Raw genomic sequence first — 25405 nt, forward strand, 5'->3', positions numbered from 1 at the left:
TAAAATATACATTGGCCAATGCTTGAGGTGAAGCTTTTATTCCAACACATTCAAAACTGGAAGTCAGTTTAACCTGAATTTTGTGGGCACAGTGCTAAAATGTGAAAGGCTGGTAGAGTTTAGTTACACCTGGAGGATCAGCAGAAAGATCCAAAACAACACCAGTCATTAAGCAATTACTGGAACATTCCTGGTCCAAACAGACTCCATGAGCCAAACATCACCATCTGGCTTCAATAGAATGTTTCAGAAACACTTGGATGCGACTGCTGTCAGATCACTCTGTGAGGTGAAAAATGATGGCTCTCAGATGTTAATAACACTATTATCAGACAAAAGTACCATGGTGCATGATTGGCTGGTTTGTCTAATTACCCACTCTGCATGCTTTCTGAATCCATTTTACTTTGTGAATTTGTCACTTGTTTTACTACTGCAGTTCATTTTGTTTGCAGGCTTGCTGTGACATGTCACCATGTATTTCCTTCTATGACTTATAGGACGAGTAACAACCTGTTCCATAAACCCTAAAACCTTGGAATGACTTCCCTTGTTGGGAGGGGAATCATGAACCTTTTTATTGAACACACATGTGGGCGTGTGTGTGTGTGTGTTTTGTTCCATACAGAGGATTGCTTCAGACCAGCAACAGCAAGATTTCAGCACTGAATGAAACTGTACGTTGCAGGATTTGAAAGACTGGAGACAATGTTGGCTGTATGATTTGGCACCATGGGTCAAGAATGCTGGCCCCTCGCCAGCCCAAACAAAAAATAATCCCATCCGCTGTTAAAGCCAGGCGTCCCCAGTCTAATCCCATGCTTAGCAGACTAGTTTTGTGAAGTGCTCACACTGCACTCTCCTCCATGTGCTTCTCCACTGAGTTGGAAACAGATGATACTGGAAGGGATGAGCCACCCAGCCCTATTTGTGGTACTTTATATTCCATACTCGGCTCAAAAAGGAAAGGCAAGAATATGGAAACCATCAACAGACAAGACTCAAGTAGCCAAACTGATACAAATAAAAAGTTATTTACTGCATGGTTTCTCTGCTGCAGTCATGGCCAAAGGTTTTGGCAGTGACACATATGTCACTTTACAAATTCAATTAATTTAGTTGAGACGGTGACAGTCCACACTGTTTTCAGATTGTAGTGGAAAAAGAGGAGAAGGATTTAGAAATTTATTATACCAAACAAAACACCCTAGAATGAAAAAAAGAGTTTTGTCTACATTTAGACTAAATTATAATCTAAATTTGTTTCACTTTAGCATTATGAGACCAACTAAACCCATGATGGAGTTGAGCTGAAATCCCCAAATTTAATTAGCAGACTGATTTTTCTACAGGAGTGTTAAATAGGCTTGAAATCACAAACACCCCAACCTAATTTCAGGGATCAATGTTCTCAAATGATTGGTATCAGGAGTACCTCACAAATCTCCACCTACAGTACCTTTTGCTGCTCTACTGTCTGTCTGTGATTTAACAATGACAAAATATTTTTTGTGTATGTCTTAGAAAACTTTGGTATGGTTTGCATACAAGATTTCGCTGAAATCTTGTATGGGTTTTCTGTTCAGAATCACACCTACACTTATTCCACTCATACCACACTTGCTTGCGCCCCTCAGTGGCTCTTGGCACCACCAACTTTGGTGAAATTTTCCAAAATTTGTCTGGGGTGGGACTGTGCTTTAACATTGGGTTTAGTTCCACTTTAATGAGTTTGACTAGTGTCAAGGACATAAAATCAGGAATCAGTTCTGCCAACAGTGACACAAATACAGGATTACTTCTCATCAATGGGAATGTTCTCTCAAAGAAAGTGCCCATGAATAAATGTGGGAGATAAAGAGTGACTTCCTTCAAAATTTCAGACAATCTTTTATGACCACATACCACTGGTAAAGTGGTTTAAAGCTTATTGACATTTTGGACCTGAAACCAGGAAACCAGGAAACGCAATTCATCTGTAGTTAGTGCTCCTAAAATATACAGGAAAAAGAAGTCCAACAAATTGAGACCTACACCAAGCACTGATGTGTAAGTCACAACAAGCCAGTGTTTGACACAAACTTTATACAGAAAAGATGAAGCCCTGTAACTTTTTCCAAAAGCTATGAGCAAATAAATACATAAAAATGTGAAATGTTTAACTGTTCTTCAGCATAGAAAGAAAGTACATTTTTAAATATGTTACAGTGACATAACGCTTTATTGCTTTGCAGCAAACACTTTTTTCCATCACAGTCAAGTTTCATAGACTATTCATTTTAAAACACCAGCTTTCTACCTCTGTTTTTCTGCGCCTTCACCCAATTATGTTTAAATAAAAGCCTTACAAAGGTAGGAACTTCTCCTGTGATGAAATTTAGACAGGTAATGTGGCATCCCCCAAGGAACGTCTAGAGTATTTGTCTGCTATAAAACAATGATGCAGGGAAACAGCACTGAATTGGAACTGAAAAGTACCTGGACTTTAGGTAATTTCATCTAGTCAGAGGTCCTCTTTTCTGAATGCACATAATTCCCTTTTCAGAAATGTTTTGTTTCTGAAGAATCGAAAAACAGAGGAATGTAAACATTTGCAGACTATTTTCAGACCAACAGGTTCTCTAACAGCACAAATAATAATTTGGGGCGTTGTGATCTCAGACAATGCCAAGTGCCCTGCAGCTTTAACCACATAATTAGAGCTGCAAAAAAAAAAAGACAGACACTTATTCAAAAAGGTCTTTCAATGGAATAGCTTTAAACACTTATGCTTATAGGTTGGTGATCAAATACTGTCAGATCTGCAACATCTCTGGCTGGAGTTTCATCACTCACCCCTTTAAAGTTGCTCATTGCCTGGAAATAGACCAGGTAGCTTTTGCGCGGGTCCAGTGGGGTGTTCCAGTAGCCATTGTATGTGTGGTTGTCTCCGACAGTGAAGGCCTCTGGCAGGCTGCTGGGTGGCAGCTCGGCTGTGTAGTAGTGCGGTGTGCCTCGCGCCTGAGCCTCACCATGAGACATGGGCAACGGGAAACACTCCTGAAGCCCCAATTCCCTCTTCACTTTCTTCACAGTTTCCTCTTCAACCACCACCTGGTATGTGCTGGAAACAGAGTGGATATGAAACTTTAATAGACTATGGTATTAAAGGCATATGACATGTTCGTTTGAGATGATCTTACCTGACTGGTGCTCCTCTGCCCTGCGCAGGGCGCAGCACCACAGTAATTGTATGATCTGTCTCACTCAGAGGTGATGGCATGTCTCCATAATCAAATGTAGGAGCTGAAAACACACATAGCAGACACATGTAGGGTTTGGGTCTCAAAGACAACACATTCAGTTATTTTTGTCACATTACACAAATCTTAATGTATTTTTTAAGAATTTTATGTGAGAGACCAAGAGAAAGTATATAACTGAAAAAAGTGAAGTGCATGAAAAATGATATGTGGATTTTCCAATTTTGCACTAAAGTTTGTTTTTTTAAAATGAACATCACATTTCTATCGAGGAGGCTTTGATAATCCCAAATTAAAGTAAATGCAGCAAATTTCCTTCAAAAGTCACAATAAACGTAGTCAACATGTGTGATTTAATCTCAGTTTAAATGCGGGTGTTCTGTTAAGGTCTCAGAAATTTGTTAGAGTATTTTCAAGAACAAGCAGCACAATGCACACACAAAGACATGTCATTATTAGAACTGTGGAGAAGTTTAAAAAGGTTTAAAGAGGTCTTGAAATAGCTCTGAACATCCCACATTGCACCTGAAAAGTATGGCAAAATTACAAAAGTACTAAGACATGGCATTCTACCTAAACCAACAGGCCGGGCAAGGAGAATATTAATATGAGGAGCAGCCAAGAGGCCCATGGTTACTTTGGAAGCAGCTGCAGAGATTCACAGCTCAGATGAGAGAATCTGCAGACAGGAGCCAGGAGCACCATTAGTCTTGCTATCCAAAAATCTGCTCTCCATGGAAGGGTTACAATATGAGAACCATTGTAAAAGGAAAGCTATAATGCGCTCCGTTGGCTGCAAATATTTAGGAGACACAGCAAAAGTGTGTTGGAAGTTGGTCTGACCAGACAAGAATATAAGAAGGCAAACACCATGCATTGTAGAAAACTAACACTACACATCATCCTGAACCTTTCCTCCAATAAAATATGATGGTGGCGACACCATGTTGTCCGTGTGTTTTTCTTTAGCAGGGACAGTGAAACTGGTTAAAGTTGACAGGAAAATGGTCTAAACTAATTACAGGGGAATCTTGTAATTAGTTTACAGGATTCCCCGGCCTCAAGTCAAAGCAGATAACTTGAGACCGGGACAGAGGGTTACCTTAAAGCAGGACAACCTCACTAAAGATATTGTCTGCGCTACAATGAAATGGTTTGGATCAAGGTAAATTTATGTGTTAGAATGGCCAAGGCAAAGACTTAATTCACCTATTTTACAAATAAGAATAGGCAAAAATATACTCTAGATTCGTAAAAGACCTGGAACTATGACGGTAGCAAAAGATAGCTCTGTAATTATTCATTTTTGGGGGCTGAATACTTTTTCAAGATTTATCCTCAGAAGAATTGAAAATCATGTGTGCCTCTTCTCCCCAATCATAATTATGCATTATTTTGTGTCGCCCTATCACACAAAATCCCGTTTAAATACATTTAAGTTTGAGGTATGTGACAAAATGTAAGAAAATCACAGGAGTATGAAGACTATTGCAAGGCACCATAGAAGCAAATAAATTTGCCTTCACATTGCTCATTAAGGTAGTACTAATTGAACTGCACCTTCGATGTTTCACAATAACGACAATGATTTAGATTAGTAGTAGCAGAATGCCTACTCCTTTTTAGCATGGAGACACAACATTTATATAACACCAAACACCCACAATCTCATTTCAAGCACAATACTCGAATTCCCCTTCCAGTTGTCTTGGACACAGCGCCAATTAAAAATCACAGGAGTGAGGCTAAATTGAATGGCTTTCTCATTTGAAGGGATTTGGCTAAAGTCGCGCTCCTCCCCAGAGATGTTGTGGCACATTTCTCTTTAATATCAGCAGTCAATTAGTAAGGGGGAAGCAGAGCAAACTATTCATGAGGCATAGATAATTATCGAATTAAAAGGCAGTTTGCTAATACTGCGACAGAATAGAGCCGACATCAATTACGGGCAGCGGCTTTAAAGAAAACAGGGTGTGTGTTTGTTGACGCTAAGGGAGCATGGCAGTAAAAAACAGTTTGAAGCCTGCTGCCAGGTCCAGTCTGTCTGAAGAATATTAGTGCATCAGCCACAGCGACGCACACCGCTGAATATATAAGTGTGCTGGCCAATGAGGAAATGTGTGCAGTCAGGTATTGTGAGGTGGGTGTTGTTTAAAAAAGCTGACAGTAGTGGCTGCTGAAGGTGTTCAGTGTTTGCTAGCTGTCAGCGCAGATTTAGGAGACGCTCAGTGTAAGTGAATGTTCTGCACTGTGGGCCGCTGAAGCAGGAAGATGATGATCTGCAAAGACTTTTGAAGTCTATCCATGGTCTGGATTGGTGCCAGAAGTCTCTCTCATAAGCATCCAACAGGCCAGAATGGCGGGTTTAATCTATAACACACAACCTGAACCTACCTGTGAAGAGATATGGGCTAAAAAAAGAAAGGGAGGGTAAAACAGCGGGACTGCGGTGAGCTCCTCTGAGATGCAATCCCACTCTTTAGCTAGCGAGAATGCATCATCAAAAGGAAACAGCAATAGACAGGTTGAAATCCTACCACTAGTAATGGGCTGAGAGACTCCTGGAAGTGACATTCAGGTCTCACAAATGTACTGCATTTTTCTTCATACGCTGCACACAACATGCTTCCCTCTGAGGAGATTCTCTGCTTTCCACGTGTTAATTTATATCTTGTGGACTGTGAGCTGACAGCGTCCCGCAAGTTTGGAGAAGTGATGAAATATTGCTCCTCCACTGTGGGAGCAGTAGTTTTACCTCAGTAAAGGAGAAACACAGAGGTCGAAAGAGACCAATCCCAAAATGCTTATGTGATAGCTAAGAACTTTGTGCAATATATAAAGGCTACAAGATGGATGTTGTTGAAGCCAATAAAAAAAAGTGTTTTATAGTGTACTGTCAATGACCTATCTAGTGAAACAAGACTGATGCAAACAACAATAATTTAAACAGGGCTCCAATCTCAGGGATAAATTTAAAAAGCAGTGCAATATTCAACATTTTTACAACCACTTTTTCTCGTGAAACATGTTTTCTTTCTGGATTCACAAAGCATTTTTCACTAATACATGCAGAAGCAGTCCCTCCCGTGAAATCTAGGAGATGTGAGCAATTTGCACCTGTTTCCTTCCATGTTGCAATTGTCTGTTCAGAAATGACACAAAAAAATATTTTACTTGTTGTTTTTCATAATAACTTTCCTGGGGTCATTAATGTTTCTTTGTTTTATTTCATTTCTTAAATTAACAAACAATACCGATTAACAAACAATACCTTCGACCTTTCTTGTGCTCTTCTTTTCTGGTGTTGAAATGCTTCAAAAATTGTATTTAATTTTTTTTTCATCTAGGTAAGAAAATGTTTTTCATGTAATGTAATAATTTTCACAGGAGGAAAAATATGAGAGAGACTTTAACTGCTGCAACTCAAAGTTAAGCATTTTAAATGAATGGATAGCAAAATATGATGAGAACTGAAGTTAACCATGGCATTCAAATAAAAAATGAAGACATAATATTTATTGCAAAAACTGATTGTAAAAAGTCCTTAAGTTCACGGTTTAAAATCAATTTATTTTTCAGCTTTTGTCAACAGTGCAAGAAACCAACAAGGTGAAACGTTCTACATGTTCTCATGTTATCAAACAGGGAATTGGTGAAATTGGTGTTTGTACCTGAGATGTTGGTGGTGATTTCAGTGAGGGCAGTCTGGCCAAAGCCCTTTGCTGTACGTGCTCGAACAGAGATCAGGTAAGTCGTTCCAGGGTGGAGGTTGGAGAACATATGGTACGTCTCATTCTTGAGCTTAGACACGGTTCTTCTGGGTCCTGGGACGTTTATGCCTGGATCAGACGACTCAATGCTTTGGTAGCTGATCTGTTGGCAGGTGAGAAAACACAAGATGATTTCATTTAATGGGATAAGAGCAAGTCACCTTGGCCCTGATTCTGAGATGTGTTTTCAGACTTTGACAGATTTCATGTAAGACTATTAACTCACCCCTTGAAAGGCTCTATAGAAGTTGCTCACTATGACTCACTCAATTAAGAAATAAATTAGCTACTTAAATGGCTGTGCTGATTAGGCAGGTGCAGTTTATAATTTCACATGAATAAGACCTAATTGACACTGCCACTGTTAAGTTGCATGGGTTTAAGCAACGTGGGATTTTTTGATTTTTTTTTTTTTAAACTAATGCGCGAGATGAATGATTTCCTGCCTAAGTAGCGCATCATTGAGGTCAAAAACTCTGTACACCTCGCATTAAAAAGTACACTCTAGTGTTTAAATCAGTGTTTATAAGTTCAATTAACTCTTGTTAACAAAATGCCACAGCTCACCATCCTTAAAAAGTGTAATTTTTTCAGAAAGTTTTTCTTCAAGAGGTTTCTTGCCTTGCATGTACCTTTTGGAGAGCTTCCACTTGAACTGTTTGAAAGAGACAAGAGCTAAATGATGTGACCTGCCTGCAATTAGGGTGAGGATATTAGGACGTACATCAGAGCTGAAGAAGGTCCTCTTAATTTAAAGGAATGAACATGAGCAGACATTATGAACTGGGAGTGCCTATATCACACACTGAGGATACCTCCCAACCTCTCTCTAATCAGGATGCTTGCTCATGCCTCCTTGTTGTTGCAATATAATTGTTACCTATTAGAAATTAAGCAAAAAGAAAAGGGACACTGAGGAGAAAAGGATGGAAGATGATTGGCAGAACAGTGATGGAGATTTGCAGAGCGAAGGGCAGTCGATGGTACTCAGACCTTGTGGTCAATGATTCAGTCTAAGAGCAATGAAGATTATTTCTCACAGCTTTCTCTGTCAGGTCACAGTGATCCTCACAAGAAAGTCTAAACATCTGGTGCAGAAACCTAGGGGTCAGATTACATAAAGTCCTTGCACAAGAGGTCAAGAAAGGAAGCATTACTGTGAGGATTGGTAAGCAGACCTACTGATTGCTTACCACAGACAGAGAGTGTACAGTAAATACAAAATCATTACCTAGCTAAATGGAAGCCCCACAGCTAAAACAAATGTGTGTGAGTTATTGATTAATAGTGCCAGCCTCTGTTCCAATGGGACAAGTGCAATGTTAAGTCGAAGCCTGTGTGCAAGGTCAGCGAGTGTATCCAGCCCTCACTGCTATTTTTGTTAGTACGGACACGGTGAACCGTGCATTGAAAGGGGCACCAGTGGAAGATTTTAGTGATTAAGCACGCAGTGTACTGAATCTGCTTTGTGCCAGCGATACTGAAAATGACTCAGTAAATGGACAGGGGGGTATTTTTCACCCCAGGGAAACAAAAACACTACAAGAACTGGCACATTTCAGTTTCCAGGAAATAGCAGATATTCTCTGCTCTAGTATGGGCTCCTCCGTTTGAACAAGTACAAATTTGGACTAGATTTTTATTTTTATTTTTTTTGAAGTATTAGCTTTTGAGGATCAGAAGTAGCCCAACATTAGAGTTTGGGAAGTTTCCACAAGGACATCAGCAAAACATTGTACCTGCATATGCTAAAAAGCAGGGTTTTCCTTAAAAACCCCCCCAAAAAACAGACTTTTTCTCAAGCCTGTTCAAACCTAAAGCAGGAGTCTTCAAATCCAGGCCTCAGGGGCAAATGTCTTTGCTTCAACCCATATGAATCAACTAATGAGGTCACTAGTAGGACTCTGGAGAACTTGACTGCATACTGAAGAGGTAATTCAGCCATTTGATTCAAGAGCGCTAAATTAGGGGCACATCTAAAAGCTGCAAGACACGGGCCCTTGAGACCTGGATTTGAAAACCCCTGACTTAAAGGTTAAGCGTTTGTTTGTCTCTCGATATTAGCAGCCCTCATTAATCAAACAGCATATATCTGATATTTTTGGAGATACATAGACAGATTGAGGTTGATCAAATTTAGATGATTTTAGACTTGACCAATTCTTGAACACCAATTTATGCAGGGCGTCCCGCAAGAAAATTAGACTTCATCATATAATAGGAGCCTAAACATATTGCAGCAAAAATAAAATGTTTAATTGTTTTGCATTGCTTTTAATTTTGGAGTTTTAGCCAAAGATCTATAAAGGAGAACAAAATATGATTAATTTCGTACGGTGATACAGTGATGCATCAAGCGTGAATTTTGTCGTTGAAAATAAATTGCTTGTGAAGTCTTCATGTAAATTTTGAAGTGGCTTTCTTTATCAGCACCTAGCATATCAGACAATAAAGTGCAGTGCACAGCATCACAAAGTAATGACCATAAACCTGAGATTGCATCGGTTTTTCAAAGTAAAGTTAAAATAGATTCTTCAAACTAGATGCCCTGTATTTTGTGGGCACAATGCTTCTGAAATAAGACTCACAACTCCTCACAGACTTTGTATCCTCATGAATAAAATTAATTAAAAATAGAATTTTATACGTTTGACCCTAAAACATATAGTGTAAAATATGTGCATTTATTATGTAAAAATTAAGCATACTGCTTCACTCCACATGTATCTGTGCTGTTCTATGAACTATGTAAGTTAAGCTAACAGAAGTGTCTCCATGGGCTCACCTCATACTGCATAATTAGGCCGTTGGGCTCGACAGGCTCCTCCCACTTCAGGAAGATCATGTCATCCAGAGGGGTGAAGGTGAGCGACTCTGGCGCTATGCCTCCGGGAACTATGAGAAATTGTCAGAGCAAACATTTGTCAGGGAAATTGAAGTGCTGATCCCACGATGAGCCTGTCGTGTCAATATCACCAGAGTGAATGTCACAGTGGCACAGAACAAAGAGCCACACTACCAGAGAGCAGACAGGCAGAAAAGATCTGATCAGGACACTTTTAATACATAAACCGCATGAAGGATTTATCTGAAACACACACGAGAGAAAACTTTCCAAAAAGTATCATAATTTCATACCAATCTTCAGTGAAACTTTAAATATATTTGTGAATATATCACCCACTTGCTGGGAAATTTGATTTCGACATGAATGTAAATGATTGAATATTTAAGTGGAAGCTTTTTTCTGGGTTGCAGAGTTGCAGGCCGTGTCTTCACAGTCTGTGCAAGCTGTGTACAGAGGAAGACTGCTAGATTCAAGCCTGAGGTAAAGCAAGAGCAAAACAGCTGAGCTGTCTCTTTGAATTCAGATAAAAGTTGCTTACTAAGACTTTGGCAAAAAGCTCTCATAATTGGCATACTCTGTATTAAAATATACATAGATATAATCATCCTAATAGCTAAAAATAAAAAAATAAAAAACCACTTGCTTTAAAATTGTATGTGGATCGCTCTCTGTGTCTTTATCCCATTGAAAGAAATCTTGTTTGTTTAGATTTTTTTTTTCATGGCAGAACTGATTTTTCTCTTCACCACTATGCAGATGGTATGTCACTGCAGATAGAAGATAAGAGGCATGAAATTCTTTCTCAAGATTGTCCTCGTTTTCTCCTTTGCCACAGTCTGAAAATAAAATGTCTTTTGTGACACTTATTCAGGATCGTGCAGATCAGATACATGCATAAAATTGTGATTGATTGTAAGACTGTACAAAACCGCTTTATGTTAAATTCACCCTGAATAAAATTGGCTGACATACAGTATGGAACTGTTACACAACAGATCCATATTCACAGAGATATACTTTAAGAGAGCTTCTTCTTAAGGACTTCACAGACCCTTTAAGTCAAATATTTCAGTGCTGAAAATTCTCCACTTTAATATTTACTGTGATAACATTTAAACAAATAGATTCTTATTCTTCATGCAACAAATACTTCACTAAAGACTTACTATGTTAACATCTGGCTTCCAAAATAATTAAAGTACAGGATGTGGCAATTTGAACTTCTACATAAGTGCTGCAAAAGAATTTATTAGGAGATAAACCAATAGAAAAACTATTACCCATGACAGTAAATTGCACTCTATTAACACTAAATATTTACTTACTGCAAAAATTGTAAATTAAATTAAAGAGATGCACACACACATATTCCCTAAATATAATGTGCATAATATGAATGATTATGTAAAGATAATGGCAAGAAGGCTAAAAACAGTAATTTGTTTTTATCCAAATTAATTACAGATCATATAATCTTTAACAGCCCATGAATGAGCTATAAAGAAATTATAGAGCCCAACATATGCAGCCATATGCAGCCATGTATCTGCAATCAAACTCTGCTTTCAAAAATAATGCAGTTAAATAGACTGAAATGTTAAGTGTAAAGCATACCCATGCATTTTATTTTTTATTATTTTCTTTCCCCTCCAGGGGGTCTTTTGTGGGCTCTAGTGTCCCTTATATGACAGTAAGCTGACAGGAAAGGGGGGAAGACATGCGGCAAATGTCGCCGGGTCCGGGAATCGAACCCGCGACGGCCGCGTCGAGGACTCAAGGCCTCCAAACGTGGGTCGTGCTATCCCCTACGCCACCACAGCACAACCACCCATACATTTTAAACCCTAAACCTGTTCAATCACTTCCCAAAATGTAATTTTGTTACTTCCTGTTTTCAAATTGTGTCCTAATATGTACAGCTTAACCTCCATCAGATACTTACTGTCCTCCTCAGTCTGAAAGCTGACCTCTCTGCTCTCCTTCTTCCCCTCTGGGTTTGCCAGTGACAGACGTACGTGAACGCCGTGGTACGGCGGCAGATCACGAAGTGTGAAGCGTGAGGCATTGTGCTCCACTGCCAGGCACTCGCGTACAGTGGTGTTGTGGCCTCCGCCGCCTCCTGCCATTGTGTAGCGGTAGCACAGGGAGACTGAGTAGGTATGGCAGCGTGTCAGGTTGAACGCCAGATTCTCCCACTGCAGGGACAGTTGCCTGGACTGGATATCTGTGGTGACGAGGCCTCGCAGCGGACGCATGGGCTCTGAGAAAAATAAAAGAAGGTAATAATGAAACCGAAAAACAGAAAGAAAGTCCTGAAGGCTCACTGAGTTTCAGAAAGTGTAAAAAAAAAAATCTGACTAATATTTATGGACCACCTCAGCAGTTTCTCTCATCCATGCTGCCATATTGCCCGGCCACAACACAGAGGTCAGTTTGCAGCCAGCACAGCACACCCACATCCCTGATGGCAGAGCAGGAGCTCACGCCAATTGCGCTAATTAATAGGACAGGCTGAGTTTCTGTCGTTCGCCCACCAGTTCCCTCCTCTGTGCCACAGTGTAAGTTTACTCTTCAGTAGCTGTAACTCTCTGCCCGGAGGTTTAATCCCCCATCGTGGCAAAACTGCCAGCATTACGCAAGGACATTTACTTCCTCCTGGTCACTTTTACTGTTGGGTCATGGTATATTTTTAGACGTTAATTCTAGTCACAGAGGAGTTAAACTGCACTTTCTCTGACTCAGACTAAATGAACAAGAGATCTGTCTTTAATATTCCCCTTGCCGCCCTCACTGAGCGATACAGAGAGCCTCTATGCACAGAGGCACAGAACAGCCAGTGTTTGGCGGAACGGCTGAAGCTGAAGAGATGCAAAGTTGAGTCAAGGACACCATTCTTATCAATCGAGGCCTTTATCAACAGCTGTTATTAACCCAATCAATGCCTGTTTGTCGAGCAATATGCTACATAATGTAGCATATGGCTTTCCTCTTTTCACAGGGCGTTTCTGTAATGGATTATGGTTGCAGGAAAATGACAGTAGAGATAAGGGAGAGATCAGAGGCGCTTGAGGTTACTGGCCAAGGTCTTCATTTTTCTCTTAACTCACTTCAGCACAGACTAGAACAAGGAAGTCAAAGACTGTAGCTAATACACCACAAAATAGAAACTAATGTATTATATCAAGGGTTACGGTTGAAACGTGATGTTTACATACAATGTCAAAAAAAGACACATAACCTTTAGTTCTCATGCTCTCACTGTTTCTGTTTTCACTTCAAATAACATATCTGCTGTTATATGTGCAGTTTTTTCACCCGTTATAGTTTGTTGTATTCTATACTCAAATATGTATGAACACAATGTTTTTCTTTAAATTACCCTACCCAGTTAAAAACTGCTTTTAATTTGAGTAAGCTATTTCTAATAACTATAGAGAATTATTTTCTTATGTTGTAAATTTGACCAGTGTTGTCTATTCTATTTTATATATATATTTTGCTATCCATTCATTTATATATTCTATTTCCACTGCCTGAGAAAAAAAAAATCAAACTAAGCCTGACATGTCCAACCTACCTACTGTTCAAGAACAAAGCAGATTCTTTGAAATGAACATGCTTTGATTTAAAATGTATCAACCCCCGTTCAAAAGCGAAAAAACTTTGTGAAGATGCAAGTTGATGCTGTAAATAGAGATTATCCACAGTGCAATGACTGCCACACGGACAAGACCAAGAGGCCTCTCGGATTCAAGGTGTTACTTCTCAGAGACAAAAACTCCAAGTTTGGGGGGTGGCATGTCCTGATGTTTTATGAAACTGAAAATAAAGCATTTGATTAAAGTGACTGTTGTTACTTTTAAAGAAAAATAGCTGAGAACAACATCCAGTCTTCCTGGGATAGCAGTTGTCACTGGGTGATCTGTCCCAGAAGAACAATCTGTGCAGCTCATTTGCACAGGTGCTAAAGTCAATACTTCTGGGAGGGTATTTTTTATGCCTTCTTTGTTTATTTCATTGTAATAATAAAATAGTATATTGTTTGAAAAGAATAATATCAAAACAGTTCAGTTGCATTCCGCTAGACTTCATTGACTGCTTTACTTTGAAAATAATAAAACATAGAGATAAATTAGTTTCTCATGAACAGATGGGATAAACCCTTGAACGGTCAGATAACAACTTTAGATATTGTAATAAAAGTTTGGATTATACATAAATTTCTATGTTTTGTACATCGTCTTTTAAATTTGTATAGTTTAATATCTGAGTGCTTAATTTAGAACTTGATTGATTGCAGAAAATTATGTCACTTGTCATGATTCATCATGTCAAATGAAAATGAATGATTGTCATTTGTAGCACCAATGAGAATCACCTTAGAGATTAGAGATTCAAAAAAATTATAAACCATTATTAAAACATTTAACAAACAGGAATAATTTTAGAAATATTAATTGACCCACACAGAAAGGTTGTCTGATTTAATGTCAGACAGTAGGCTTTGTGTCATTATATATAGTAAATATAAAGATCTGGTTCCATCTGAATCACAGGCCTGTCTTTTTTAAAAATCTCCTCACTCTTCTCATCAGGGAAATAACCAGTATTATCCATTTCCTCATCCACTTTTTACTTTACATGGAGCACTTGAGTTTTCACAACAATCTACAATGAAGAACTCAGCACTCGTCAGCTTTCCCTTTTAATTTCCTGTCAGGCATCTCGCTCTAGATGAAAATATGAGTGGAGCGTTGATCTGGACCTCATCCCGACTAATGTGATGGTAGATGAATGAGTGGGAGCAGTAATCACAAAGTGGTAGACTGCACTGCACCCGCTGAAAGATGTAAATGCACCATTGTTCATTGTCTTAATGGTGCAGTTGATAGTCTGCACGGTTTGAGAGCTAAATAAAGAGAGGCATTTAACTGCTGAGTTGATGAAGCACTACCAAAGAGGCCACAGTGTGCTCATTATGGGGCTTCTCAAAGTGGACATTTGTGCCAACTCTTCCTCCCTTGCCTCCTCTTATTTGTTGGCGTCCCACAGGCGCTTGTTCTGTGGCAGCCTGCGGCGAAGGATCTGCAGCTGCCCAAATGTGTCTGAAGGTGTGAGTATCGGGGTCGATGCAACATGTGGATGCAAAGCACAGCAGTCACACTTCAAACCCCTCTATGCTGTGGTGAGATTCTACTGTAGCAGTAAACAGCTCTGCAGGGAAGGGTTACCTCTTAGCCACATTTGTCAATTTTGGGTTGTTAGATTCCTACAAGCGCATCCATAATGTTTCTTGATGGTTGGTGTTCTCTATTGGGACAGATTCACAGTCCTGTGGCCTCCTGTTTACACATGTTGAGTATTTAATTAAGCAGCTTTGTAGCGAGAGCCTCCTACAGTTTTGTGTAACCCTGATGAAACTAATATACATCCACCAGTTGAGGGTCGAAAGATGCTGTAGCATCAGCTTTCACTTATAGTTTTGAGAAAAAAGGATTTTTAATTTTTGTCAAAAATCAAAATTACTTTAAATTTTTGTCAGTTATTTATTATGCATAAAGTTAATCAGGGAATCTCTTTCAAAGGCTCCAGGGAACTTATTTCATTCCCCGCTAGACCTAAATCCTACTAAAAAAAACCCTGTGGGCTGAGCTAAAGAGAAGAAAGCCTCAGAGGTGACGCAGGGCTATGGACAATCTAGAGAAACTGTTCAAAGAATAATGGTCAAAAATACCATCTTCTATAAACTCCAAGTACGTGAACCATTACAAATGAAGGCTATATGATGTCCTATTGTATAGAGTCACAAAAAGTATTTATGGAAGGGGTCCAAATAAATGTGTCCAGTGCAGTAGCTTTTGCTGAAATGCCTCTAAGGCAGAAAAGAGAAAAATCTCAGAATAAGTTACACGTATGATATTTGAACCAGGACTGAAACACAAACTGGCTGAACTGGCAGCTGAACAGGCTGAATTGTGGGTATTGTGTCAGCATGATGAGTAGAGCTGATAAATTACATTTAACAACAACTTTCACAGGCCCTATCTGAACAATACTTCGTATTTAGAGAACGGAGTCTGTAAGAGATTATGGTTCATATCGAAAATATAATCACAACACCTTTTCTGAGGACATGCACGTCTGTCTACAATAAAGCTATTGTGCATAGAGGACATGGTCACACTGAAGGCTTTGTGGCAATCTGATAGTACTACTGGATGTACTGGATCATGACTGATGGTGTGACACGGAATAGATGAAATGATAAATGACGTGCCAAGACAAGCTGGGTACTTTTGTTTGTAGTGCAACTAATTTCACCGTGGTGTTGTCTCCTTTTACCAGTTCAAGAAGATTATGTCCAGGGCCTTTCTAAAGGCTTCAGTGACCCAACAGCAGGTGGAAGCCCATTAACATAGGTTGGGGACCACCTGCAGTCCAAATGCTTGCCTCTCCTGTGCGATTTACTTGAGGGACTTCACGCTGTGCTAATGCAGCGTGCTGATAATCACAGTGATGGCTCATCAGCCACACCTGGACAGCCATCAGAGCCAGCCGGAGATCGTGTTCACATTCACGGCCATTAGTTTTATAGTCTCCGCACCCGGACAGCTCGAGTCTGTGCACGAGTAGGTGTGTATGCGTGTGTGTGTGTGTGCGTGTATGTACCCATCTAGCCAACACGTTTGGGACAGAAGGAAATATTCATCGTGGCAGTGTGTGATTAGTCACGGTGGTAGGACTCAGCTTTTAGAGCGGAAATTCACTTTCCAGAAAGGGGTTTCAAATATCCCTTCTCTTCCCTGGCTAATTATCACCTCTCTGAAATCGCCACGGCAACCCCACCATCTATTTTCTAGTGGGTAAACCTAATCAGGCCAGCAGCAATGGGAATGACCGGGGTTCAGCAATGGATCATAAGGTCAGTGGGGGTTCAGCAGACCAGGTGATTTGCAGGGTTGTTCGAGGGAGCCTCGGGAAGCGCAGTCTGGTGAAAGTCTCAAGGAGGTCAAATAAACAAGTTGGTGAAGTTTAAATACGTGAAACCTTAGATTATTGCATCTACAGTGTCTCACTACCATGAAACCATGTGAGTCAAACCTTGATTTGGCCAAGCTAACAGAAGATAACGAATATCAATCACTCACACAGGTTTATGGCTGCAGTGCACATATAAAGTAAATATTTCTGGGAAATAACAAGACCAGTATGAATCATTTGAAACTTTTTTCAACATATTTTCTGTACAAGTTGAATGAGAATCATGGGGAGTGAGGAGGAGCTGCAACCAGTTGCATGAGTCTGAATAACCTTAAACTAATACTTTCCTGCAGTTCTTTCCTGACCCAATGTTTAATTTAGTTTCAGGACTCAGCCTTTTAGAAAAGCACATCTTGACATGAAAATATTTGCTCACTCTACATTTCCTACACTCACTCTGTTAGACTGCGTGGACTTCAAGTACTACGAGGGTTTGCTGAGTAATGTAGATAGGTCATTCCAAAATAACATTTTCTTCCATTTTCTTCCAATAAAACATCATATTTCTCTAGTTATTAATTAGTGTCTCCTCTGTACCATTGTGTTTGTTTAATTATGTAGAATTGTTGGAACTCCTCTGTAATTGTCATACTTTGTGACCTGTGTGGCTAACTAAGACTTTAGTTAAAAGATGCGCATGTGAAAAAACTCCAACTAGAAGAGCTGCACTTCGCTTCAGGTTGTTAGATTTGCTCGAATTGATGGCAAGTATGAACTTATGGTGGAGGTGAAACCTTTTTAAAAGCATTTATCTTCATCTTATTTTCATATGTCGAAAACCTGCCTGAATAACAGAGTGAGTACAGCATGTAGATCCACTGTACAAATAAAACCAATATCCATAAACGGGGAAAGGCAAAAAAAAAAAAAAAATTTAATCACCTATATGGCTTCTGTAATAGTCTTGTGCAGCATTAAAATGCCCACTTGAACAGCTCTGCAAACCCAACAGCATCACTTATCCCACACATGGCTGAACAAGCTAATGTCACACTGGTTGAAATGTAAATACATCATTAACGACTGAGTTTAGAGACTTTCACAAACACGAATAGTAGCAACTATTAGAGTAATCTCCATCTGAATCCTATATCACTTCATCTCATTTTCACCATTTCTGTTCAACAGTCACAGGTCCCCGACCCTCCCCCACTCATTTCTTTCCTTTTTTTTTTGGCCTTGTGAATTATTTGATACTCTTCAGCTGGAGATGGGTGTGTCGGGAAGCGAAGGAGTGCACAAAGACTGATGAATGAGAGGTGTCTTTGGCTTTCGGGACTGGAGAGTAGCTTTAATATGTCATCTGAGAGAAGGCCGGGGAGGTTCTGCTGGAGCAGGGTCGGAAGAAATGCGACGGATGGTGTGTGGCAGGGAGAGACCATTGGGCATGGGAAAGAGTGATGACCATGGAGGACATGAATCTTCTGCCTTGGGGTAACAAAAGCTTTTCCTTTTTGTGCCCCTGTGACTACACAATGCTCACATTGCAGATTCATGCAGCACTAATGACTGCCTACATCTTCTCTGAGCATGTCTGCCTCAAAACAATGTCTTCATGCTTTATGTGTGCATATATTTTAAAAAACTTAGCATGGATGTAGCTGAATACTGTTATTCTGCTTGAGCGAGGATAGCGACTGCACAGTGATAAATCACAAAGAAACATTGATGAGAGAAGACGGACAAAAACGCCCAACAAAAACTGTCGACTAACAATGGAAAATCTTAACCAAAAGGAGAGCTAACATGGCAAATAGATTTTTTTTTTTTTTTTACCTTTACCAACTATAAGACCAAATTTATTAAAATTTGGTGCACTCTATTGTTTTTCATTTCCTCTTCTTTGTATATTCAGATTTTAAATCTCTCCTTGAGAGAAATGCGGAGTCAAAACCAAGTTTCTTGTTTGTGTGCACATACATGGCATGATGGCTTGTTGCGCTAAATTCTTTCCTACTATCTGAAAAGAGCAGGCGCTTTTAATAAAAAGCTATAATTAAAAGTACAGTGGTATTTTTGCAATAAGTCTTACTCCAAGACAAGATGTAATATATTTGATTCACGCTAATGTTAATATGTTATTGTGTGCAATCAGATTAATTGCTCACTCCCACATGATGCCTCCATACATCCAGTCAGTCTTTATTTTATCTATTTCTCTTAGAAACCTGCATCATTACTCCAAAACAGAAAAGGATTCTCATACACATGGTTAACCATGTAAACTCCATCCCATGCTAAAGTTGAATTAAAACCATTTAATAATTTGAAAAAACCTCTCACCCTGCAAACTCCTAATCATTTGACATCATTTCCACATGTCTGTCTTCCTCAGTATATACCAAAGAAGAGCGCTCAAGGCCACCTAAAGCTATCATCTATCCGTTATCTTTAGAATAACCCTCCAACCAATATTGCCATGCAAGTAGCAATTAAAGTCTCAACCTACGTCTCCTACAGCTCCAGAGTTCAGAGAATCTCAGTGATAACAAATGTCTCTTTTCTTTTGAGATAAGTCTTTGCGGAGACTGAGTCAGAGTTTGCTCCTCTCTGATTGAATTTGCAGCAGATTACTGTGGTAGATTTGGTCTCATAATGAAAGAGTCTCTAAAGTTATAGCATGTAGCCACTGGGCATCAGAAGATCAAGCTGGCTAACTTAATTAGAATAACTTCATTACATAAAAAGGAGACTCATTAATAAGATATATTAATGGGCATGAGTCTACACAAATATGAAGTTCATTGAGCTGACTGTTTGGTACCTTATGCATGTTATTCTTAAAAAATAAAATTCTGATAACCTTAAGCTGGTTTTGTTGGAAATTTGTATTTTCAGACAAATGCAAAACAACATTAAAAATCTGAGGTTGGGCAATCTCTCAATAAAGGTAAAAAAAAAATCATGTTATAATGAACACAGAAAAACCTTTTGGAAAATTTGTAACCATCTACTGAAAATAAGGACATCTGTTATCCACAGATTCTCTTCCCACAAGGTAAAAATATTGAATAAAACTAATATTTCAAAGATTTTTTTTCCCTGATGTTATCAAGGATAGTTTATCAATGGAGTCTCAAATTGGGCTTGGATCTGGTATAGGGCTCATAGGAACTTTAAACCGTACAATAATCCCAATCATTGTTCCAATCCCAAAAAAGGCTTGATTACAGAAGATGGTCAAGGACATCGTGTGTCCATCAAATGTTATCAGAATATTCCTCATAAATGCTGCCAAAGGCTAATGTATGGCTGTAAATCACATTTGCAGCATTTTCTAACTTTAGAAGGTTGCTATTAAAATATAAAGCACATTTGTCATAAAGTGGTTGAATAATTTTGAGACGGTAATAGTTACTAAAAGTTCCATTTTGTGTTTGATTCGGATAAATCCATTAAAGGCATTTTTTGTTTGATTTGTTGAGGCAAGCAGCTGCTAATTTGTATATTTTGCCAATAAGCCTAATTTGCAGTGGGAGTTAAATAATTTTATCTGCAGCAGTAGTTCTGAATTTTGTCTAGATCTTTCTTAAACTTTAATTATCCTCAGATGAAACTCTTTTTCTGAGACTTTGGCTGGATGCTTGTGATGCTTAAAAATAAATCTCTTACCGTCTTAAGCTTTCTAATACACTTCAAGGTTTAGGGCTACAAAGTGGTAGATATGGCAGACAATGATATATAGCATTATTCAGATTAAATGTTCCTTCTAGGGTTTCTGATGTTTGATAAATGCAGAATAAAGCAAACAAAAAGTTCACTATTATTAGTAGCTCTGGGCTTACACCAATATTTTGTTTTTTTTGGGGGGGGTTTACAGAGTCACACCTGTAGGTAAAGTTACTTTGTAAGTTTAAAATTATTAGATAAATAACAAATAAAGGTTAGAAAGCAATATGTTTTCATCTTATTACATGTCTCTAACATGAAATAATATTTTAAGAAATGAAATACTTTACATACATTTGACATACGGTAATTGAGATTAACTCACAGGAAAATAATGAGAACTTTTACAAAGTAGCTGTACAAGGTTTTGCTTACGGCTGCAATAAGCCAAATAGTCTTGAAATGAGATTAGAGGGCTCACCTGCACACTTGGTTCTGCTGACGAGCGGGGGTCCAGGGGGACCGGTACCACCCTCACCAGGTCGAGTTAGCAGCACGCTGATGTGGTACTCGGTGTCCGGATCCAGGTGCCACAGTTTATAGGTGACCATGTTTACTCCATGCACCTCTGACCATGGGGACTGACTAGCGCGGTACTCAATCTCCTTCCTGATAATGGGGCCATCTCCCAGGATAGAGTTAGTGTTGAGCTGGATGATGAGGTAAGTGGAGCCGGCGCGCAGCAGCTGAGGCGGCGCGATGGGGGATGGAGGTACTGTGAGAGGAAAGCAGTGGGTTTTTTTTTTATTTTCCACTTTAGGCCTCTTTTTTGTGGGTGAAAAACACTTAAGCTAGAAGAACTGCTGCAAAATTTAACAATCTTTAAAAAAAAAATTACGTCAGGATAATAATAACGTCTCCGATCTGTATTATGCAACCACATTTTTTAGTATCGGAAAGCTTTGTGTCTCAGATGGAGCTGTAAGGACTACAGGATGTGAGCAGGCCAAATTCTGGTTACACACTTAATTAGTCATTCAAACTGGCAAGGCATTCACAGGCTTGAATGAACTTCAGAAAAAGTAGTGACAGGGAAAGAGCAGCTGTACATTAAATGGAAAGCATGTGACAAGCCTTTAACTGTAATTAAGCGCCGTTTATGTTTTTCTCTATCTGTCCACAGAGCTGCTCACAGTGATGAAACAGGAGACTCTGCATCACTGTCACTCTGGATTTCCAAAGCAGGAATTTATACCACAGCCCACCGGTCAAATGTCACTTACAGGCAGATCAATTACACCGTGTGAGTGAGGAATGGGAATAGAAAAGAAATGTCGACAAGGCATGAGAAGAGATCAGAGTGAGATTTGTTGCTGTGACTAATCATTCATTCCAGCAGAGCCGCCTCAGTCTTTTATGGCCCTCCTCAGTGTGTGTTTCACACATTACCAGAAGCTCACGTCCTGGTTCCCTTGGCCTGCAGCTGTTTGTTTTGACATCGACTGCTTCTGAGCTAAAAGGGCATCTTTAGGCCACAACCAGTGGCCAGTGTGATTAAAGTTTAAACAACTCACTCATGGTTTCGACAGATTTCTAAGTTTGCAAATAGGAAGTATTTCTCGTCTCGTAGCCTTGAATTTAATTTGGAGCATATTTGAGAGGTATTTTGTGTTTGTTTTGTAGCTTCTCACAATCAACTCACCGGCGTTGTTTAATTAAGATCGTATCTACCTTCAGAGTTATGAATCTGGGTGTGCAAATGCAGCATATCTCCAGCTGCTGTCAAAATTGAATGCAAAGGTACTGCAGGGGTACAATAAAGTCAGAGAGAAATGGAGAACGATAAATTTGTTTATTTTTAATTATGTGAAAAGTTGTTGTCTGCTGTGGGGCAATAAGTGAGTTTCTGTACGATTCCTGCACATTTTCAACATTACTAAAATGGCTAGGCCTAGCTCATTAAGGGCTCTTAGCATTGCAGAGGAGAAGAGAATTTATACTGACTTTCACAAAACTTTTCGATGCAATTTTCGTCTGAAAAGTTAAGAATCATATCAGCCGTAAAAAGCACATTATGATTCTTCTCAAGAATGTAAGAAGAAGGAATGGATTCCAAAGCTGTTTTTATTTTCTGCGGATTTTCCCCTGATTCAGAGGCAGCTGATGGTTGGAAGATTAATAACAGTTTAGTGAAAAGAGATTCTTTATATAGCGTCCATGTTATGAAAAGACTAAAATGGATGGATGTATTCACATCAGTTAGAGGGATTTAAACTGAGTGGCAGCAGAACGGATCGACAGACTTGTCAGTAGCGATGAGAGTCTGAGTGGAGCTGGATGCACTTGGCTTCAACTAAACAGCCAAACTTGCAAGATAAATTTTTTCCTTGTGTACTTGAGTGGTTCTAATGAGGTGTCTGAGATACATGCAGAGCAAAAAAAAGAAAAAAAAGGATTCTCTGCCTGTTGTGTAGTTAAGTACAGCTGGTCAGCTGGCTAAAAGAACGCTCCAATACTTTCACATTTCAAGAAAGACAAATTTGACTGCACATATTTCAGTTAGTTCACACACAACATGTAGTGTCTGATTAGAGGAGACCTATTATCCTTCCTTGAGTAAGTCTGGAGACGCGTAGATTTTGCTTTGTTCAGTTCTGCCTATTTTAGTTCCTTTCAGAACGAGGTGTTTTTGGTTGCTAGGTAGCAGGTGGTACCCACCGATTGTGACTTAAGAGTCAAGAGGCTTTTAGAACTGCTTTTTTCAGACACCTAAAGACATTACTGCCAGAAAACAGCTGTGTGAATTTTTTTTCTAGTAATATAAAATTTATTTTTCTTGTTATGATAACACAAATAATGGAAATCATGTTATCATTTGTGAGTTTATTTAATTGTAAGGAGAACCATGTTACCTTAACGATAGCCTAAATAATGTATTCTAAAACAGATTTTTTAAAATGTAATTCTATTTTATTGCAAATCCAGGGACTTTTGCTCAAGGCTACAATAATGTCAATGTCACAAAAGCAATTATTATTTTGTAAAAATAGAGGTAAACAATGACAACAACAGAGCAAATGCCAACTTCTGTGCTTCTTCTCCTGCAAGCTTAAAGCTGAATTTAGAGCAACCAAGAGAAGAAGACAGGAATATATGATGTCCTTGTTTCCCCTTCTCATCTTCACTTAGCTGAGGGCTGGAGTCTGTTATGCCATCAAACCACTGCCATGTCATTACTATGCTGTCAGAGTCGTGTCAGGCTGTTGGGTTGTGGTGAATAATGAGAGTGAGGTCACCATCTGTGCTTCATGATATGACAGGGTCTGCAGGAGTCCAAGTCAAGTGAGCAGCGTTTTGTCAGAGAGCTGAAGCGCTCAAGATGGCAGCGTGTTTGACAACTTCAGCTCATGAAGCACCGATGCCAAGAATCAGTTTTTGCTCCCATAATACCAATGGGATAAGTCCAAGATTAACTGTTTTGGCACAATTTAACTATTTAGACTTTATCTCACACTGTAGCAAGTGATCAAGGGGAGAAGAAAAACATATCACTTTGAAATTTCATACTGGTTGGAAGCAAAATAGTTAGAAAAGAAGACATTTTCTTTGCTTTTTTTACCTTTCACAACAAGTTCAGCAAAGTTGGACACCCCGGAGCCCCTGGATGACTGAGTGACACAGCGGTACAGGTCTTGATCTGAGCGCTGTACACTATCTAGCTGGAAGGATACCACAAAGCGCCGATGACTCAAGTGCTTGACCGAGGCCGTAGTTAAAATGTCGCCATTGTGTCTCTGGAAAACAGGAGAGGACAGGGTCAGAGAAAACAGGATGGGTCATCATGTGTACCTCTCACTGACAAACACAGCTATATGTCAGGCCACTCAGAAAGCAACCTACACTCATTCATCCACAATGTGCAAACACACTGTACAGCTCTTTAAGGAATACAAAAAATTTAATAGCACCTGAAAAAAAAATACACAAATAACAGGAGTTGCATATTTTTGAACATTTAAAAAAAACATAACCCTAGCTATCACTATGATTTTTTTAAACCATATAATGGTACACAATTTTCAATTGCTGTGTTAGGGTCTATTGGTCTGTGTTATAGAGAATCAAATATATCAGACTTGTTGCTCCTTATTTTACACTCATCATGAGTGGAAGGTGACATTCAGTCATAATATTTGGCAGACTGCTCCTTTATGTCTTGGTGCTGCCTGTTTAACTCATTTACTAAAACTGCCGGGATGACAGGATGAAGGCATGTTAAAATGATCAATCTAATAATTTTACAGGCTGAGTAAGTTCAGTTACTCAGTTATCGACTGAACTCAACTTGACATTCTTGTTATTGCTGAACTGGTATTTTAAATCTGTTGCAAAAGAAAGACTGTATTTACTGCTGCAGTTTTCTATCTATCCTGCAGTCTATTCAAAGGAGTTGTGTCGATTAGTCGAAGACTAGGCAGTTCCTTGCTCTGCAATGACTTTCTGTGTTTCATGTCAACAAGTTGTAATCACGTAAAAAAAAAACAGAATTTTTCCAAGAAAACGTAAGAACTGATAGGGAGTGTGTGTGTTATTTTATCACAATATAACCAAAACCTTAGGTTGTCATCCATGACTTGGTAGGTTTGCATTGCAGCATTTAAAAAAAAAAGTGTATTCAATATAGTCATTGCAGCTGGTCCCTTAATACAGCTAATCTCTGTTGAAGCATCATTTTGTCCTGTTGGGATAAAAAATAGTCTGTCATTGTAAAGGAAAGCTGTTGCATCCATTGATTAGAGCAAAGTGGAACATGATCACAGTACTAACAAAGGCCAATGTGATAATAATGGAACTACTATGTGACTATATTTAACTTTAAACCTATTGGTCATTTA

General features: G+C 39.1%; 1 protein-coding gene and 1 long non-coding RNA gene across 5 annotated transcripts in view; one reads left to right on the forward strand and one right to left on the reverse strand.

Annotated features, from left to right (window-relative positions):
* ptprub (protein tyrosine phosphatase receptor type Ub) overlaps positions 1-25405 on the reverse strand; it is a 223099-nt gene that overhangs the window by 55006 nt on the left and 142688 nt on the right. For all 4 annotated transcript variants that reach the window (XM_044116143.1, XM_044116142.1, XM_044116141.1 and 1 more), the window contains exons 6-12: positions 24130-24304; positions 20992-21285; positions 11803-12120; positions 9798-9907; positions 6914-7115; positions 3183-3285; positions 2836-3103 (exon numbers count right to left, since the gene is read on the reverse strand). In XM_044116143.1, coding sequence (XP_043972078.1) covers positions 2836-3103; positions 3183-3285; positions 6914-7115; positions 9798-9907; positions 11803-12120; positions 20992-21285; positions 24130-24304 — 1470 coding nt within the window. The remainder of the gene's footprint in view (positions 1-2835; positions 3104-3182; positions 3286-6913; positions 7116-9797; positions 9908-11802; positions 12121-20991; positions 21286-24129; positions 24305-25405) is intronic.
* LOC122830631 lies at positions 18146-22083 on the forward strand. The gene is made up of 2 exons (XR_006370564.1): positions 18146-18335; positions 21694-22083. It is a non-coding gene; the product is annotated as an uncharacterized LOC122830631 (long non-coding RNA).

Source organism: Gambusia affinis, linkage group LG05 (assembly GCF_019740435.1).
Source record: "Gambusia affinis linkage group LG05, SWU_Gaff_1.0, whole genome shotgun sequence".
Classification (NCBI taxonomy): domain Eukaryota; kingdom Metazoa; phylum Chordata; class Actinopteri; order Cyprinodontiformes; family Poeciliidae; genus Gambusia; species Gambusia affinis.